The sequence below is a fragment of the Serinus canaria genome, chromosome 3 (genome assembly GCF_022539315.1).
Source record: "Serinus canaria isolate serCan28SL12 chromosome 3, serCan2020, whole genome shotgun sequence".
NCBI lineage: Eukaryota > Metazoa > Chordata > Aves > Passeriformes > Fringillidae > Serinus > Serinus canaria.
In genome coordinates this window covers 47,925,376-47,945,869 of record NC_066316.1, presented here as the reverse complement: position 1 = coordinate 47,945,869, position 20,494 = coordinate 47,925,376, and the positions used below count along the sequence as shown (strand labels likewise).

The 20,494-nt window shown below is 34.0% G+C and overlaps 1 protein-coding gene across 1 annotated transcript in view; it reads left to right on the top strand.

Annotated features, from left to right (window-relative positions):
* The window catches only part of ADGB (androglobin), a 90,013-nt gene that overhangs the window by 31,969 nt on the left and 37,550 nt on the right, over window positions 1-20,494 (top strand). The window contains exons 12-19 of the mRNA XM_050971881.1: window positions 509-653; window positions 8,832-8,877; window positions 10,433-10,598; window positions 12,477-12,540; window positions 14,150-14,252; window positions 15,368-15,500; window positions 16,990-17,104; window positions 18,546-18,713. Of these exons, the coding sequence (XP_050827838.1) occupies window positions 509-653; window positions 8,832-8,877; window positions 10,433-10,598; window positions 12,477-12,540; window positions 14,150-14,252; window positions 15,368-15,500; window positions 16,990-17,104; window positions 18,546-18,713 (940 nt within the window). The remainder of the gene's footprint in view (window positions 1-508; window positions 654-8,831; window positions 8,878-10,432; window positions 10,599-12,476; window positions 12,541-14,149; window positions 14,253-15,367; window positions 15,501-16,989; window positions 17,105-18,545; window positions 18,714-20,494) is intronic.

Here is a 20,494-nt window from a genome sequence, read left to right as displayed (position 1 = left end):
CAAGCAAAGAGTTACTTCTATTTCCTTCAGTTTTTAATCCTGCCTTCAGTGAAGTCAGCAACAGAGCTTTCTTTTGCTAGTACCAGAATAGGTCTGCACAGGTTTCCTTGGTTATCTTGTGTTTTAGGGGTCTGGTATCTATGAAGACCCATTTTGAGGGAAAAAACACAAAACATTATATTTTTTTGCCTTACCTCCTTTAAAGTAGTATTTTTTTCTTGTCTAGGGGCCATAGTAATTTATTCACTTCTGACATTATCATCTAGTTTTCAGCTGGCCTTTTTGAGGGTTAGTTAAGAGGTCTTTCTATCATAGGTTTGTGTTAGTGCCAAGCCAGTAATGACAAGAAATATATGAAGATATAGATTCTGTGCTGCCCAAGGAATCTTTCAAAATAAAGAAAACACAAAGTATTTTGACATAAAATTCTGTTAAGAATAGTTATGAAGACTGTCATTTGAAAGAAAATGTATCAATTAAAGTGTTTGCATTCTCTTTTATTATTTAGCCACTTTCCACAGTCTACCCTCAAAAAAGGATTTCATTCTATATCCCATCTCGCTTCTGTTACTGAAACTGATGAAAATGAAAGTGACAGTAATGGGGATATGAATCAAAATGGGAGACACTCAAATGCAGAAGATTACTCTCAGGTAACAGTATTTCTATTTTTTAAACTTGACCTAGTTTTATATTACAAAGGAAAGTGAAATATAAAATAGGAACTATTTAATACTGAAATATATGTTTTCAAAGACATTTCAGAAAGCTTTTTCCTTTCATATTTAACAAACTTCCCTACCCTTTCCACTTCGTAGTTATATGGATGTGTATTGGGTGGGAAATCTTTCTTAGTACCTTTTTTTCAACTTTCTTTTTTATGATTTTCCCTCACATTATAAAAGTTCTATTGATAACACTGTCTTGATTTTGCTCTTTAAAATCCTTTTGATGGGAATATCTTAAAAAGATAGTTTGCAGTATTTTAAATAAATGTTACTTATATTATGAATAGATTATTTCGACTGCAGAGCAAGATGTACCTAGGCATGTGACTAGAAAAATGTAAACTTTATTAACACATGCCTTTAAATGGCATCCTCATTTAGGACTGAATGGAAGGAGTTCTGGGTAGATCTGGAAAAAGAGGTAAGGCTTCACTGCTCTGTTGGCCTGCTCTTAGGTTTCAGAAGTTCTGCATTCTAAAGGAATCCTCAGCTATGATTTGGACCCTCAGACTTCCTGTGCAACTCTGTGAGGGGATGACATTCCTGCAAACAGGTTCCCTGGATGCAGCACTGACTACAAGTTGGCTCAAACCACCCAAGTCAATGCTAGTTACTACATAGAAGTCTCCACTGTAATTTTCCAAGATAGATAAGATTAATCTTACCTAAGTTTAATGAAAGATTACCAGGATGACTTTGGAAAGTTGTAATTACTGATTTTTGTAATACTTTTGTTGTTGTTGTTGTTTCTGTTTTTAAATGGAATGTGTATATGCTACTATAGTCTGCTTTTAGATAAATCTTTAACAAAATGTTCCTTCTAATATTTAAATCTTGCATGCTTAACATAGAAAAAATGATACTTTCAAAGGCTTTCTGAGCAATATATTTCATGAAAAAATATTTCATATAGGGAAATAGTTGGCAACATAGAGAAATAAATATTTAAATACTCACTTAAAAAGGAACAAGCAGAGCTCCACTGAAGTTATTTCATTTGCTCAATACATACAAAGAAACTCAATGTGGCAGTGCCAGCATCCCTTCAATTTCATGCTGACTGCAGCAAACACTACTCAGAAGACCATTTGATAGCATTTCTCTTTTGTGTTTAGATAGTGTACATGTGTGGTTTGCATTAGTGGATTTAATGATTTTAAAATAAGTCAATTCTGCAGTGAAGAAGACTGCTTTACAATAGAATATATCTATGACCTGTGATTCTGTGATGTATTTAGCTCTCCAGTATTTTGTGTGCATTTTATAAACAGTAGCCTAATTAGTACTTCAGTAGTACTTTACCTTTAAAAGTATTTTCAATAATGGCATTGTATAAAAATCATTACAAAAAGCAGCAGGGTAAAAAGCAGCTGTAAGTATGTCTTGGTTTAGGACAAATTTGGGAGAAAATCTCTGAAATGAGGTACCTCTAGAAAACAAATTCAAGTGACCCATCCTCCCCACCGGTTTGGGAAAGATTTTCTTGGAGAGAAGTGAGAATACCTGTTTATTTAACAAACAAAGTATTCACAAATATGAAAAAATTAGTGATATTGAACAATGGAACCTCTTGCTGTTCTGAAGAGATAGAAAATTCAGAAAGTCCTTTTTGTTGGCTGAAACTCAGCTTGCTCAGTCTCTTATCAGTCTTTCCTGCTCTGGAACATGCTGCGTCCCAGGCCTCAGTGGGACACAGTGTGAGCTTCCAATATTTTTTCTAAATTTTCAGTCCAAAACAAGTTTGAAGAGTTCCAAAAAACCCAACACCCTACAGTCTAAAATCCATCTCTGCTTTAGCTAGCAAAAAAACTAAAAGCAAAAGAAAGTTCTTTCTCACTGTCTGTGAGGCAAACACACACCAAAAGAAAGAATGCAAACCAACAAGTGCATTTTCTACAAACTACATGCTTCTTCTTCCCCCCCCTTCACTCTGTGAACCAATCTTAAAAGTGCAAAACTTTATATCCAGCATAAACAAAACAGACAATTAGAAATACAAGCTTCACACCCTAAACCAAAGTAGCATCTTATAGCATATAATAATTATTGTTTTCATTACTTCAGTCTCTAGGTGTACAAATACAGATTTGGCTAGTTGCAAATTAAAAGAGGTTTATGTGCTGGAAGCATCAAAGGAGTGTGAAACATCCCTTAGTTTTTTTCCACTAGTCCAAGAGTGACTTAGAAGGCTGATCTATCACAGTAGGACATGCAGTCAAGGAGAGACAAGGGCGGGTATGAAAATACATGAGAGAGTCACTGATAAAACTGAAGTGGTTGGAAGAAGACATGGATGTGATGTAGGCAGAGGGAAATCTGATTCAGACATGAAATGTAAGAAGTTATGAACAGCTAATTGACTTGTACATGAACTTTACTTTTGCCTCAATTTAAACCTCAGTTGAAAAATGCTATGCCTGTTAATAGCTAAAGTATGCAAGGAGAACTTCATTTTTACAGATTAGAAAAGAAAATGGTTTTTGACCAAAGGAAGATTAGGGGTAGGGTTAGGGAGGACAATCTTCTTTTTTACACATATTAAATATTTCCATCAACAAAATTATGTGGATACCTGTGGCAAATTCATGAAGGAAGAGTTTGCTTTCTGTAGTTTTTAAACTTGATATAATAATATATATGTTTTAAAAACAAGTCAATTAGTGATTAAGAAAGCAAACACTGTAAGAGAAACTTTGATATCCCAAATTCACTTTATTATTGCTAATTTTTAGAATTTTGTATTGCAATACACTGAATGTGAATAACCTTTTCTCCATTTTAAACTGTGTGATTACTAGTCAGGAGACATCTGCTTTAAAACCTTTGATACAGATTTGGCAAATCTTTGGGATAAAGCAGTTCTATGCTTTAAGCTGACTGAAATTCAGTCAGCTGCTATTCCAGATGCTCGACAAGTTTAAATTGGCATATTTCAATTTGCTCTAATGTAAACTGCATGAAGTAACACTACTGAATATCTGATTCACTGCTCCTAAGGTCTGTTGTCACAGAAACAGAGACGAGTGATGCATGAAAGATAAAATTCTAGGAGCTGGATATACCTTCTTTGAAAAATATGAAGTTGAAAGACATGCCATTATCCCTCATGTACTCAAAGTATTCATGATAAAAATAGAAATGCTTCATTACTGAATTTTTCAAAGTTGCTTTTTTTTATGCTCTGACTTTCCCATTCACTGATTTTACAGTCCTGGAAACATTTGGATTTGCATTAGGGAAAAATATTTTACAAAATCTAATTTTGGAAGTTGAATTGATCTTGAGTCACTGTTCTTAAGAAAATGCATTTTGTTAATTTTTTGTTTAAAAACTCCATAACATAGAGCCAAATTCTTATGTGAAGAGGCTCTCTTTTATTCTTGTTCAATAGGAAGTTAAGTGATTTATAAGCATAGCATGCTTTGAAATACATGTGAAAGTATTTTGTGGCCAGGAAAAAACCAAAACAGTCATCATATATAAATTGCACAGTCTTGCAGATTTCTGACACAGTAATTTTGTCAAACGCTTCCAAGAAAAAGATTATCCTGGAGCAGATTGATGTCTCCTTGTAGATCTGCCATTCAGAAGCCTGCTTGAATATTTTTCATTGGGATGAATTTTTTAATAGAAGTTATCTCTAATTCCATTGAGAATAAAGCTCTCTGTGTTCTTTTTGAAGAAATGCAAGGCAAGAAAATCAGAATTTGTCTACCATCAGTATGTGCAATGGCTACTAGATATTTTAATAGACTGACCTGATTGCTGTGTTCATACATCTTAGGCAGATCACTCATATTTCTCTTTGTGGCTTCTTCAGTGTCAAGCTCTCTGGTAATGCTAATTTCTAGCACAAAAGTGTTAAGAGTCTCCACTCTCTCCCGGTGACACAATACAAAAAACTTGTCTTTTAATGTTCATGTTACCTTCATGTTTTTTAATTCAGTCAGTCCATTATCTTCTTGTGTGCAACTGATACCATTTCATTTAATTTGCATGCTCTGTTGTGTGCTCTTTTCATGTTCCCCGTAAACGTTACTGACTGTTGTGTCACAACAAACTTTTTCTTCTTTTCTCTCCAATCCTTCCTGTGTTGTATTTCATAAGTGCTATGAATTGGTATTGAGTCACCCGGAGAGCTAGGTAGGAAATTAAACAAATCTATTTTCCTTACAAATTTTATCATTTTGAATATTACTTCACCCTGCATAAAATGGAAATTCCATGCTTATTTTTTTCAGGGAAAAATTACACATGACATATGAGGCACATGCATTAGAAGAGGGATTTGAGAAGAGGAATTTAGACATTTGTAGTATAGAGACACTTTGATGGGCCCACAGTTATCTACTTGCACATACATATTGGGCAGCTTCAACATTAGAGACTGAATAAAAGAGGTGCCACATTGGTAATCCAGTATTTTTAAACTATTTCTATATCTCAGCTTTGCAGATATTTGTTCTCTTGCAACATTTCCTTTTTTCAAAACCCACCTCTGTTACCTATTCTTACATCACAGCTAAAATGAGAACTGATATTCCATTTAGTGAACACCGTGACTGAGGAACAAAGACTGTCCATATGACTGCAGATGCAAAACTCTTTGATGATATAACTCTCAGGTCAGCATCAAACCTTGAAATTAAATACAGGTTTAGATCTTAGGAAATATTTTGGTCATCTTTGTTATTTTGAAGGAATTGAAATGGATTTTTTTATCTTAAAATAGAGTACCTGAAACTTTACTCCTTCATCCAGTTTTATTCAGAGAGCTTATTTTTTTAAGAAGACTTCTGTTTTTCACAGAGAAACTGGTGTGCTAAGTTTTGCCATGCATCGTTTCTATAATAGAAAAGGCTACTGTTTTTATAAAAATATAAGATAAATTTTAAAACCTATAATTTGGCAGATTTGAATAAAATTAAAATATAATTAATTTAGGAAGTTGAAAAAATATGAAGGAATTTTTGAATGTAAAAAAATTTATGAACTACCATTTTTACAATTATGCATTAATGATTATGAAACATAAGAGATGATAAATTGCATTTTTAAGTTATCTATGGAATTTTCATTCAGATTTGCCATTCACTGAAGGAAGTACTTCTCCCAGAATCTAACTGTGCCTCATTCCATGTTCATAGCTGGATCTAAGTCTTTTCTAATTTATTTCCTTATATGATACTGTGGCAGCAAAACTGACTTTTCAGGCAATGAGTGTTCATTAAGGAGGAAAAAGGCCTTTATTTTCTATTTCTGTGCCAATATCTTAGGCACTGTACATGAGGCAAGAATATAAAAGAATGAGAACTTTCTTGAAAGTTGTCTCTCTTTCTGAAGTTGTCTCTCTTTCTTGAGACAACTTCAGTTGTCTCCAAGTCAGTGAAGATTAGGTAGATGAACACATCCTGTACCATTGCAAAAGCAGACAGCTTTGACTGTGTTCTGTTTGTGCTCCAAAAACGGAGTAAATGAGCCTATGGGAGTCTCTACTCAGCTGTGGCTGTTAGACTGGCTTCACAGCTCAGACTGCGTGAAGTTACTAAGCATCCAGATTTTCCAGGACACATTCTCCTTCTTTACTGGAAATTCTGTTGATGCCATTTTTGAGGATTTTCTGTATCTTTCCAGGCTTTCCTGCTGCCAACTGTTAGTACTGACAAAGTAGCTCTATATTAAGCTACCTCATGTCCATACTAGAAGCGTGGATCATGTGTACTGTCCATGAGCAGTATATTGGGCAGAAAGTGCTAGACTTGTTGTACAGATGGTGCAGTCTCCAAGGCTTATACAGTGGATCTCATACCTTTTATACTTTGCATGTGCCCCGGATTTCTGAGAAGAAACTTGATAAATTGTACAACTTGCATGTATCTGTTTGCTAAGTCCTGTGACTCCCCCAAGAAATTTGGCAACATTGGAATATTGAAAGTTGTAGGCTCACATGGAGAAATATGGCAACTCTGTTCATGTGTACTTCTGAAGTCACAGTTTAAAGAGAAGAGATAATCCATGTGATTTTTCAGACTCATATGCTGAGACATGACTGTCAATCAGACATGATAACTGATCACATCTTGACTTGTTCTGAGCAGTTGTGTGTACAGAATTCTGCAAACAGGAGCTGAAGTACATGGATATTTGCAAGATGTGTCCTTTTCAGCTCATAGAAAAACAATAAATTAATCTTAAAAATAACTGTAAAATGCAATATATTTCTATTACTAAACCCTTACCCAAGAGTAAGGGTTTAGTAAAGCAGTGTCTTAATTTTTCTCTTAATTGCTCTTAATTTTTGATCTGTCCCCAGCTTTGACTCATGAACCTTAAAAAAAAAAGAAAAAAAAAACCAAACCAAAAGCCCATAACAGACTTGGAATGGAATTTCAGATTTGGGCTATGCAAAAATGGGGCTTCCAAATTTCCATAATAAACAATATTACAGTTAAATTATGCGTAATAATTTATTTGCCACTTCCCGCTTTAGGATAGAGACTCTTAAATCTGTGTTTATTTTCTCAGCTCTTTCCTTTGTTAATTCAGAGAATATCAAACACCTAAAATTTTGCCAGAGGTGAGATTCCTGAGCCTGTTCCCATGTCCTGGGCCCATAGAGATTCTTCAAAATGCTGCAGGAAGACTTTTACTGGAGCTAGAAATTAAAGTAGGAAGCCCTAAGGTTTTCCTCTAAGGAAGCACTTGCAGATCCCTTCATATAGTGTATGCAGGGTAGTCTGTAATAGGAGGGTTGAGGCAGACCTGGATTTCCAGCAAAATCACCTTGTGCAAGATTGAGGTACTGTTGTGACCTGCCATCCAGTCTAACTCAGACTGTCTGAATTATGTCTGTCTGCCCCTCAAAATATATTTATTGATTGTACTGAAGAAGTATAAAAGCTCTAACTCAGCACAGCTCCCACAGCTTTTCTTTGAAATGCAGAACAGAAAATCACTATGTATGTCCAGCTGCTGGCCAGGTCAGTGCTACCAGCTTCAGCATCACCACCTTTAACACATGTGAAGATATATGAGGGTATAAATGAGGAGTTTGGGTGGGGAGAAGGGTGACAAATCTAGGTAAAGGGAGACCTGGGATGAAAGGAAGCTTGCAAGTTTGTTTGTAATAGCTTTTTTAGGCTTTAATATTTGTCTTTTCAGAAGCAAAGCTAGTCGAGCTAAGCCATCATGTTGTCTTACACCATCAATAGTATCATGTTGAAATAGGAAGTAAACTGGAAACTGTGCAATCTCTTTCTCCTGCCCAACCTCACAAAAGAAAAGAAGAAAAAGTGGTAGAAGTAACTCTCTCAGTGTATGTCATATTGCAGACAAGAGGGCAGTCTGAAGGAAGGATGATCAGGCACACATTTTTAAATCAAAGATTTTAATTTCTCAAAGACTAGGACCTGTATTTGTAAATTTAATGAGTGAACTTTCTGAAAGGCTGGCTAACTTCATTTGAGCTTCCAGTGTCATCAGCTATATTACATTCATGTTAGTTCAGCAATTCTAGCTTGGAGCTAGCATTGACCAGGATAAAGTTGCTTGCCAAAAGCATTAAAAAAAGAGGCTACTTTTTATTTAAACAGTGATAGAAAACAAAAGATGCTATTGTAATCAAGGATATGTTGCTAATGACAGTTGTGCACTGTTACTTGCACAGCAAGAAATTCTTGTTGGAAAAGGAGTCCTCTATATATTTTTCAATAATGGAAACAGAAAAAAACGGAATTAGTTGTAGAATATGAATATTAGTTCTTAGAAAAAAATTATTGTCAAAAACCAGTAATATCAAAGAACATTGTTTTAACAGTGAAGTGGTATATGAAACAGATTTTATCTCACATTGCAGAGGACATGTAAAAAAAAGAAAAACATTAAACTTTTAGTATGTTGCTGATATGTATGTAGGTATTATGATGAAATATGCTACTTTTATTTTTCATTTAAAACCCAGCCCAAACCCATGATGATAACTTGCCAGCTTGTTTCTCTGTTTCTGGAAGGACTGCCCCAAAATCAGGTATTTTCTCTGACAAAATAATGCAAGATTATAATCACCATCATTACTTTTCCCTGTTTTGTTTTCTCGCTGTATAGGAAACCAGTCCCTTGTTGCAACAAAATGCAGAGGTACTGAGTAAAGGTAAGTGTCTGTAAAGTTTATAGTCAGAGATTTACCATTCCTATGTTGTTTAGTGTCGGTGGTAATCCTCATGTACATATATCAGCAGTCTTACTTATTTATGGGTGTTGTTTTTACAGGAAAAGATTTCAAAGAACTGGTAGTAGTATATATAATTATGTAAAATCTTCAGTTTTCTTGTTCAAAAAAATTAAAACACTTCTCGTAAGTTACTCTCCAGAAAAATATGGTGGATTTTTTACAGAGAACTCTTTTTTAAGAACTGTGAAAATTTAGTATTTTCTTTCTTTTTCCTGAAAAATGGCAAAAAAAGAACCAAAAATCAGCTTTCATTTTAATGTGTGTTCCTTTGAAATGTGCTTTACATCACTGAGTGAAGAGTATTCAAAGTTTTTTCAAAATGAATACTGCATTTTTTAAATTACTTTGAATGTTTGAAGGATTTGGTCAGAAAAATAAGAAGCTCTTAAAAATAAGAGCACTGTGGTTGTTTTACTAGAAGCCTAACACCCATGCTAATTTAAATTGAAGAGAAAGTCTAGATTTTTCAGCTTTCAGGTAGTTTTTCCATAGTTGAAGGAAAGTCAAAAGGCCTTTGGTGCCTTTCCTTATATTGCATTTCTTTCAGTTCTTGAAAAATAGGTGCAAACTAATTTAGAGCCACACATTAGCTCTGTGTGTATTGGTGATAATGAAATATTACAAAGCACATTAAAATATAAATTATGCATGTTTCTAATAGCTTTCTCATTTGTTATACCTTATGTTTGAATATTACCTCATCTTTTTTCCTCAGCAAGCATTCTAAATTAATAGCTGTTCAGTTCTTCTCACCTGCTGAGCTATCTCAAAACTTCTTTTTGGGCTAGGTCAAACATTTTCAGTAACTACTTATATGAATCTCAGAGAATAAATGTAGAGAAACTTACATTACAATACAAAAAGTTATTGAGTGATTGCAAAACCTGGCTACGTGTTTATATTTTGGTATGAATCTGACCTTAATTCTGATTTTCTGATGTGATTTAGTTCAAATTTGTTTATGTTTAGAAGTAGTTAGACTGATTTTTGTGAATAGCATCGTAGGGTACTAAGTACCAGAGGCAAGGCTAAGCCTTTGTGTCCTCCAAATTTCTCTGGATTTTTTTCTGTGGCTTGTAAAATACTGCCTCATTAGCCTTTCACTGAATAGAAGCTTTGGACAAGGGGATGTATTTTTCTTTATGGAGATGAATTTAGGCTTGCAGAAATCATATGTATGTATACCTAACAAGCTGATATTGAAGATTGTAGGGCATAGTTCAATATGTGGTAGTCTATTGAGGCAGGCTTCTTAAGCAGCTGCAGATTCAAACCCTAAATTTCTGTATAGAGTTGCTTCAGTCACCATTTGAGTTCTTTAGGTTAGTGGGATAGCTGTAAATTTTCAACTGTATGCATAATAACTGATGTATGGATAATTTTCTTGTAATTTTTTGATAATTTTAAAGAATGATACTACTTTAAATTGCATATTGTCACTGTATTGGCTCTGTGTATCTTTTTATCTTTGCAGAAGAACATGACAATATCAGTTTAGATACAAAACAAACGTCAGAAAGAGCTGATACGGATATGAAGAGCCAGACAGGGACTAAATCAAAGGATGAAACAGCATCAGAAAATATTTCAGTTTCCAAGGAAACCTGGATTACCTTTGAAGATTTCTGTGTTTGTTTCCAGTAAGGAATAGAGGGTTTGGGTTTTATTCCATACAATATACTGTATAACAGTGGTAAAATTCAAAACATGGCTGTATAAAAATTGCATCTTCAAAACAGGTCTTCTTTGTATAGCTATCCTGCCTTTCAGGGTGCCTTCAAGGCTACTCTTCAGACCAGACGTACTGTCCCTGTTGACAGTGAGTCTGTGGCTGCAGCCCTGCTCTGTGCCCTGGGTGTGTGCTCCAGAATACAGTGAAGGACACAACTAACCACCAGCTCCATAAAGCGGCTGTCAGACTGCAGCTGGGGTGGAAGATTGTAGGTCATGGAGTGGTGTGGCAATTGGGTGCTTTTACCACCCATGAGGTACTGGGCAGGCACAATCTGCATCAAGACAACACAATTCTAAAGAAAAAAAAAAAGTTGCTGAAATCTGTTGCCATCAGCATAATCTTGCTTGATCAACTAGATGTTTTGTATCACTCTCTTTTCAATATAATTCCAAGGCATTTATGATTCTGAAAACATAAAAAAGCTGGTGTACTTGTAGCATCATATCTTCAGCTTCTGTATTTCAGATTTAAGGAGCCTGATACAATTCATATCCTTTAGAGAATATAAGATTGCTGAGGGAAATAATTTTATCAGAGAAAATTCACCCAGCTATTTTCTTGTTTGAATGTGTAACTGAGATTTCTTTATGAAGCTTCTATTTTCTTAAATAAGTGTTTAAACTCTACTCACTCTCTGAAGGAGAATGTATAACTTTTATACCAGCCAGCAGTACAGGAACTTTAGGAATTAAAAAGTCATAGATCACCTTAGGCCTTGTTAAGATTTCCATGCTACTTTTAGGTATTCCTAGGTCCAGGAAGATAGGACATTCAGAAAAAAAACAAAAAACATCACAAGCAATTTAATTTCCTTTAAAAATCTTGGTCACATACAGAGAATGTGAAATATGAACTTTCTACCTTATTAACTAAATGTTAAAGTACTGCTGACCTTTTGTAGACCAATATTAATATTAATTAAGGCAAAAAGCATTTGTCAGTTTCCTATCTCTAAATGAATGAGAGTTTATTTTCACAGTCAACTGATAAAGTAGCTGTTAACAGAGCATCTTCATTGACCTTTGAAGAATTTATTCCTCAGAAGAAACTAGGCACCTAAGATTTTGATTTTACCTGTCTGTTAAATTGAAAACTTTTCCTCCTCTGTCATGCCTACCTCTCACTGAAAATAAGAAGAATATTCCTAGTCCATATCAACTTTGAGAAGTGAGGAATATTTTAGTCATTGTAAGAATTGATATGCCAGCAGTAGATCAGGATTCCTGTGAAATTTCTGAGTAACCACAGCATTGATTCAGATCTGATTCCATCCTCAGTAAAAGCTGAAGCCATTTATGTCTCCCTTGGTAAAATCAAAATAAAAAAAAATTGTAGTCAGGAACTATATAGCTTTCTGAAGGTCTGCAAACACCACAGGGCTAAAAATACCATTAATGAAATATATAAAACAGTCCATGTTTCAGTTATACTTTGCATAAAACAGTAATTTTTATGTGGGTATGGAATTTTTAGAGTAATATTAGCATGTTACCGTTTACAGGTTGAAAATAAACAAATTAGTGGGCTGACCTCCAATGGAAAAGTGTAGAAATGCAGCAAATATATGAATTAATTTCTGCTGCTTTCTCTGGAGATTACTTTTATTCACCTTTATTATAACCAAAAATGTTGAACCATTTTTGAGAAACAGCTGTGAGTCTGACTTGTGAAAGTAAAATTAATGTTTTGTGCTTTGAAATAGGCATTTACCTAAACTAAGTAATTTCTGCTGATTTTCTTACAGTCATATATATCTTATATTTCAATTTTATATTCTTCTTAGGAGGCTATATGTTTTCCACAAGCCAAATACATATGCTTATAATTATCAGAAGACATGTTTTAAGGTAAATGACTGTATTGTGCTTTTTTTTTTTTTCCAAAGTCTTACATAATTAGATAATACATGTAATCCTAAAGGATATTGGAAGGGAATATAGAACTGCTATTACTGAAAAATAATAATGTATTACGATTACTGTATTCAAAACAAATGTATGTTTGCAAGCAAATATGTAGCATTATATATAAGTGTTCAAGAAAAGGAAAAATGCTGTGGAATGTTACTGCATAATAACAAAAAATGGCTTAAGTAAAGAAAAATTATAGTGAAGCAGATCTCCAACCACTCTTTATTTTGATTTAAAACTACCTTTTAACAATTTGGTGTCTAAATTGAATTTAATGATGATCCAGCTACAGAATCTGCTCTTCAATTCTCCTTCATCTTCCCCTGTTACCTAAAACCCAAACTGTGAGTCTGTTTAGCATAACACTCCATTTTCTCTGTAAATGCTAAGTCCTTTTGCTATTTACAGCATCCTGCTGCAGGGATTTAGAAATACTCTCTAGTTACATTCCAATAATGGAATTTCTCTAAACCTGCCATTAGTTCACATTATCAGAAGGTTATTCAACATGCTTGAATATCCTGTCCCAGCTCCTATTTTATAGTGCATCTGAAGTGTAATTGTAGAGTACTGAAATGTAAACTCCAGGCATGAGGTTCATGTAAAATCCTGTACTGAGAAGGTTAACTACATGGATTAATGCTCCATAATTGCAGTACACCTGCAATTTCCCACCTCTCTGTAATCACATCACAAGAAATTTTCCTAATGACTGCACGATATACTTTTGTAAGCCATAATCAGCATTAAGACTTGTAAGCCTGTGTGCTCTTGTGCCAAAAAAATACCCCTAACCCTTTGCTGTAAAACCATTTTAATTTCTAACATTGAAAAAGATGATATGTTTACAGTATTAGGTAAATTCTGTATCATGCTTACAAAAGAACATTTTCATATTACAATAGAAAGATAAATATACAAAAAAATATGGATTTATATAACTCTGGAATATTCAGGAAGAGCTGTTCTGTAATAGTTCTGAAGAAAGAAGCTCATTCACCATTAGATTTTGAACTAGGAACAATAGAACCATTCTATAGTTTCTAACATTGGCATAGGAATCATTTATTAAAGTTAAGAGAGAAAGATGTTGTCCTCATAGAGATTTGTGGGAGAAACACGCCTTTGTAAGGGAGGATCACTCCTATCTAAAAATTCAAAGAGCAATTATTTCATTTAAGCTTTCTGTAAATAATTAGAATCAGAAAGTTGCAGCAAAAGCCAAAATTTTTGGTCTTCTGTTAATTATTGTTTGGCAGGTAAAAGTACTGCATTTAGGTACAGATGACAGTATAATATAAAAGTAGATATATTTTCATGCCAAAAAAAGTTCTGTTTCCTTTTATCTCTTAACACTGTTTTACATGCAGCATGAGGCTCTGGGCTTAAATGACATGTCTGAAATTTGGAAGAAGTAGTAACAATCACTTACTTCCCATACCATACCTAAAGTCACCATATCCAAAATCTTAGTCCTACTTTGTATAAGGCCAGGTGGACAGCATTCAGTGCAAGGGAATGAACAAATGTCCATTTTTCTATACAGTCTTCTGATGAGGAAGTCTTCTATTATTTACTTGTGGACAGTCTGATGCCCATTGAAATCCTGGTTAGCTTTTCTGCATTAGTACACTGGTATGTTACTGAAGGTAAGGCCAACACACAGTACATGTCAGTGTTGTGTTTCCCCATTCTTGAATGTGTTTGTGCTGTTGTGTTTGTTGTTTACTTGGGCACAGTTTGAGAGTTTAGCAATAGTTTGAAATAGTCAAATTTGTTTTAAGGAATGCACTAATATTCAAGCAATGCTTCATCATTATTTCATTGATGATGAGCATTTTCATGAAAGAATCCCTCCCTTTTCTGTTTATTATGATTTGCTGGAAGCTTTTTATCTTTATATTTCTGGAATGGATTTCCTTGTGTTTCTTGTGGTTTCTTTTCTACAAATTCCATTCTTGCAAGCTACTTTATGCCTTAGCTGATCATAATGCAGCAAAACCAGCAATATAACCAAAATAATTTTCTGAAATTATTTTTAAACTGGTACACAAAAAGATCTCTAACACCTTTAAGTTGGCTTTTTCAAAACCTAACAACTTGAATGATTTAAATAATAATTCCTTGTATTTCATTAAAAACATAGAATGGAATTCTATGGAATGGAGACGGATGGCATTTTATGGCGGTTGGCTTAGGGTAATCAGATATTTAAACACTTGACATGGATGTAATTTAATGCATCTAGAGTGGAGGAGAGAGAACTAAAAGAATGCTTAAAAAAACCAAACTGACCATTCTGTTAAAATAATTAAACTGCAAGATATTACTGTAAGTAAATATATGTTTTTAATGGCTATTTACTTAATTTTCATGTGGATAGAAAGGATTTGTTTGGATTTTTACAGCAGCCTTAAGTGACTTGGAATATGTCTGATGTGATACCCTAAGTTTTTAATAAATACCTCTTTTATTTCTTTAACACCATGTAGCCTCTGTTCTAAGTAGCCTCTCAAGGCATCAGATGTAAACATCTTAGTAACATATTTAATAACATTTAATTCTTTTCTAGCAAATTGGACAAATAAGCCATGCCACCAATGCATTTTAAGTGGCTGTTTTTTTTTCTGTGTTAGCAAAACCTAAATTAATATTTTAATGATTGTGAAGTAGCTACAGATTCTGCATAGCTGTGTCTGAATGTTATTCACCCTCCCCATATTATGGGGGTTGTGTTTTGTTTTGTTTTGTTTTCTTAACCTAGGTACTGAACAAGAATGTTCAACAGGTGTGCTGAGGGTTGAATATTTCTCTTGGAAATCTGTGGCTCCTGGAGAACTTGTGTTAAAGATGCATACATCTGCAACCAAAGCTACTGTGGTAAATCTTCCTGTTGGGTATGTGTGAGGCTTCATCTCTGTCCTGACTCTTTAGTTAAAGCTTGAAACCATTGTTTACACAGTAACCCAGTAAGAGTTTATTTCCTAAAATGTAAGTTTTGGGAGTATCAGACTGGTTGCTAGCTAGGATTTGGTAAGACTGCCAAATTACTGTGAATTTTCCAACACTTTTGTAACAATTCTGAGTTCTTTACTCTTACTTAGGACCATTTAACTAGAAAAATCACACTGACTTGCTAAAAATTATTTTTAAATTCCTACGAGTTCCTTCTTAAAAGTGTTTCTAATTAGAATGATTTGAAATGTTCCCTGGAGTAGCAAGAAAAATGTAAGAATTAGCATTCTTAGTGGAACTGTAAAAGCATGATGCTACATAGGAGGTTTCAATGCTTTTCTTGAAAAAGAAAAGAAACATAACAGGAGAAATTATTCATGAAGTCATGCATATCTCACTTCCCATTCACATGTTGCTTAATTTGAGGTTTTTTCTGTTTGCATGTAACTCTAAATATTCAGTGTGGGGCATTGGCTTATTGTTTAAATTAAGAAAAAGATAAAAAGCAAGAGCCCTTGATATGTTATTTTCTGAAAACCCTTCCAGGGAAACCAGGAAAATTACATCTTCATGTCTTGCTATGAGCATAATGTTCCTGCCTAACTAACTGAGGCCTTCTACTTTCCCAAAAAGTGAAAATCATCAGTTAAAATTCAAAGAGATGAAACAAAATGTATTTTCAAAAATTAAGTAAGATGTCAAATAAATAGGCATAGAAAGAAAATACCACAATTCTAGCATACTGAAATGAAATCAAAGATCTTTAATAGTGCTCTTTATTTGTTTTGATAGTGCTCTTTACTTATTTTGTTTTTCAGACTAAAACTGGAATAGTTATTATTATGTTTATAGACTACATTCGCATCTAATTCTGAATCCACATGTATTTTCTCAGTGTAGTTTCTAAAAGCTGTATCTTTCTGCACTGTAAGGGGGCCAAAGATGTGTATCTTTTTGCACCTGTAAATTTCAAAGCTAACAGAGATACCATCAGCTCAAATTTAAAAGCTTCCCACCTTTGATTCTCTTTACTCCAGTCAGAGACAAGAGTCAGATTCAATTTACAAAAGGTGTGGGAGACAAATGGGCTTATTGACCAATTCCTCATTTCATTCTAAAAGAGAAGTCACTTGGTAAGCTTGGAAGGCCTCCTCTTCCCACTGTCTGTTAGTGGCTAAAAAGCCCTTAAATTTCAGTCAAAAGAAGATGTAATAAAAAACTACCAGTGTGTCTGGGGGGCATGAACTCTCCTTTCTTACTCTCACTGCTGAATCTCTGGTTAACACATTGAAGCTGTGGCCTGGATAAGTTTCTTCACCTAAATACTGTTCTGACAATGGTATTACCAAATGCATGAAAGGAAAAGCTTAAGAATTGTTGCAATTAAAAAAAAAAAAAAGTTGTTTGTTTGGGTTTTTTTCTTGATTTCAGGCGACACATCCTACTCTTCGCAGTAAGATGTCCCTTAGGACACCACATTCAGCTGTGTACCATGGTGCCATGTGTCTTTGGAGAAGAGGAGGCTGTGATTCCAGCTCTTCAGAAGGTGTGCATAATGGCTAATCAAACATTGTGATAACAGTTTTTCTGACTGCTAATTAAAGTGAAGTACTATTGGATTTCCATTTAGAGTTATTATATTCAATGGTATAGTATTAATTTTAATATGAAATTGGTAAAGGCATAAAAGATATGTGTTTTACAGCACAACAGGTACTGGATGCAAAGTGCATGCAAAAATTATCTTATATAAATACGTAAGTTAAAATTGGGTAGTGCTGTGGTTTACAAAGAAGTGCAGCATAAAATGTGAAAAATGCTTTTGTTGAAATATATATGTCAGGGTAGAGTATAACTCACTGTTTGAGGCATGCCATAAATTACATGTATAAATATTAATTAATATTAAAAAATACCTGACTATTTAAATAAAACCTCACATCAGTGAAGTATGTTTGATCCCATGAGATTGCATATTACTCACCAAGTCTGAAAGCAGCTTTTATATGTAAAATGAGCAATTTAATCAAACAACTTTTCATAGCTGAGCTAACAGGCCCAGGGGAGAAATTACTGCAGCTTTGTTCTTCATTGTCCATAATCCAGACACCACTGTCATCCATATTTTCAAGGTTTCTCTAGCAAGCAGTAGGCCCAAATATTTGTTGAAGTCCCTGAGGGGAGGGAATATATTTTCCAGAGAACATTTGTGCAAAAACATTTTAATAGGTGAGTGTAAAAGCAAATTTACATAGCAGTGTAGATTCTGGGTCCTAATAATAAAACACAAAAAACAGCTTGGGCAAATTTATCACATTTATTGTCATAAAAAAAGTTGAAATATAAGAAATTGGATCATTAAAAATATCTTGTGGCTGTACTACCCCCTTGCCTTCAATTTTTGGATGAAAAGGTATTTCTCATCAAGAAAATAAAGCAGAATTTTATCCTTGGGTTTTTCCTGTACTGCTTTTTGAAGCAACTTCTTTGCAGGCTGTCACGTGCAGGAGAGTGTTCACATTCTTGCACAGAAATCCTGATGAAGATTATTGATGCTTTAGGCAGCATGTATTTGATCATTGCTTTCAGCAGGATACTAATACTAATTTGTCCTTCCATAACAGAAGATGCTGAGCACTTCAGTCTTCACTATTATCACCGTAGTAGAAAGTCTCTATATGGATCTTATTTTTGATTAAATTTCCTAGGAATAATGATATAGGAAAAATAAAACAATGAATAGATATATCTTATGGTGCCTGTTATTTATTTCACTGGCTAAAATCAGTGAGAAATTGATATGCTTTTGAATATCAGAGAAATAATTGATTTTACAGTTTATAATATTAAGGACACTGAATGAATTCAAAAAGTTTTGTAGTTCATCACAGAAAACATGATTGTATTCTGCCATGGCCCAGAGAGAAAACCAAAGAAAATCTTAAAGCCAACTTTCTAACAATGGTTGGTTTATTCTCTTTCCTCAGGAGAGCTCTCGATTTAGAGAACAGGCTACAGCTATCCTGAGAGCTGTTGGAAATGTGATAAATAATTACAGCAGTATGGATGAGCTTCCTAAAGCCTTGAAGGAGTTGGAAGTAGCTTATTGTCCTCCTGGCCTCCAGGATACTAAAATAGCCGAAGAAAACACCAAGGTGAGCAAATATTTTGAACGAGTGTGTATCTAAAAGCTACAGAAGCTGGAGAACTGCTTAATGTTGTCATTACCTTCTTCAAAACAATGCCTGTGCACTTGGCAAGAACCGCCTGCATGCTGTGAATGTGGAATTCATTTTAAAGTGTAAGCCCAAATTACAGAACTTGCAACTGTATGATAATTATCTAATTTTAAGAAGAGAAACTTCAATGTGTACAGAGTAGCACATTCTAAATTGAGTCTATTTTTGTTGATCTGGTTCAGCCTACTTTGGGGCAGAAAGTATTAGCTGTGTTTGTATTAAAACTTCATTTTGAATTGAAAGATACTACCTGAAATGCAGAAAGTCTAATGTTAGCTTTCTGTGTCTTATGGTGATGGAACAGGAAAACATTATTACAGCTTATATTTCTGAAGGCAGTAGTGAGTTTTTCTGTTCACAGTATTCCAAGTTGGTTTTCTCTGTTTCTTGAAACTGCAGCATTCTTATTCAACTTTTCTGCTTCTATGCACATTAAATTGAAGATACATGATGAAAACATTATGCTTTTCTTTAGATAACTATGCTATAGCTTTCCAATATTATGCTATAGCTTTCCAATATTATAAAAAGATTGCAAAAATACATTTTTATAGAAGATACACTAGTTTTTATGTGTATGCAAATGTTGATCAAATTGCTATAACTAATTTTTTCTAAAGTCAGTATTTTATATAATCCAGATTCATTTATTTCCATCAAAGTACTGGAATGCTCATGCAGTTTAGACTGTTTATGCATATTTTAGAAGATTGAATAGAAAAAAGGGTTTAATATTTTTTATAATTACTGATATTAAAAATTAGAACACTAGCACTTTTATACATGGGCTGGACACCAGCTCAAATTCAGCAAAATAACAGAACTAATAAAGAATGATTGCAGGTGCACCACTCATGAAGGAGGTAATTTACATGCCAAGTCCACCAGGAAAAAAAAAATTGCTTTGAACTCAGGAATGGAATAAACAAATTTTAAATGCAGATGTTCAAGTGAAATATGTGCAAAACTTTGAGACCTTAAGAAAAATGCAGAAGTCATAAACACATATATTCCTTAATTTCTCCTCCTCTAGGAAGAAAAATGTATAGCTGAAAAACAAAAAAAAAGGACAGATATTAGATAAATGAAAGGCACTGAGCTGACAGTGATTCAAGGATGAAAATATGGAAACTGTCTATCTTTAATACAAACAGTGAAGAATTGTTCTGAATGCAAGAAAGGATCTACTGTATTTTTCTTTCCTAGTTTTACAAATTTAAAAATAAAGGACATTTTTATTAGTATTAAAATACATAAAACACATTTACAGAAAGCAGAAAAATCTGAAACTAAGGGCAATGAAAGAGAAAAATCTTGTCTTTTCCAGTAAGTTCTTACTATGTTCCTGAACTCAGATTATGAAACTAGTTCTTTAAAGCACACTCTAAAATTCCCATCTACTAGGAGTGGGGGAGGAAAAGACTGGATTTCTGCTCTTTAAAGAGAATCAATATGTCAAAGCATAAAAGTAGAGCCAAATCTTCCCATGCTGTGGCATTTCCTAATCCCAAAAGCATTCCCATTAAGTTACCTGTCTCTATTCTGAAACCTCGAGTTTAGAACTCCCATTGCCATTATAGCAGTTATAATATGTTCTTCTGTCCTCCGGTATGAGGCCATCAACCCCCTACACATAAACTAGGATGTTTCTGGGTGATAAACACACTGTAGAATAAGTCCTATTTTCTTGTTTTTAT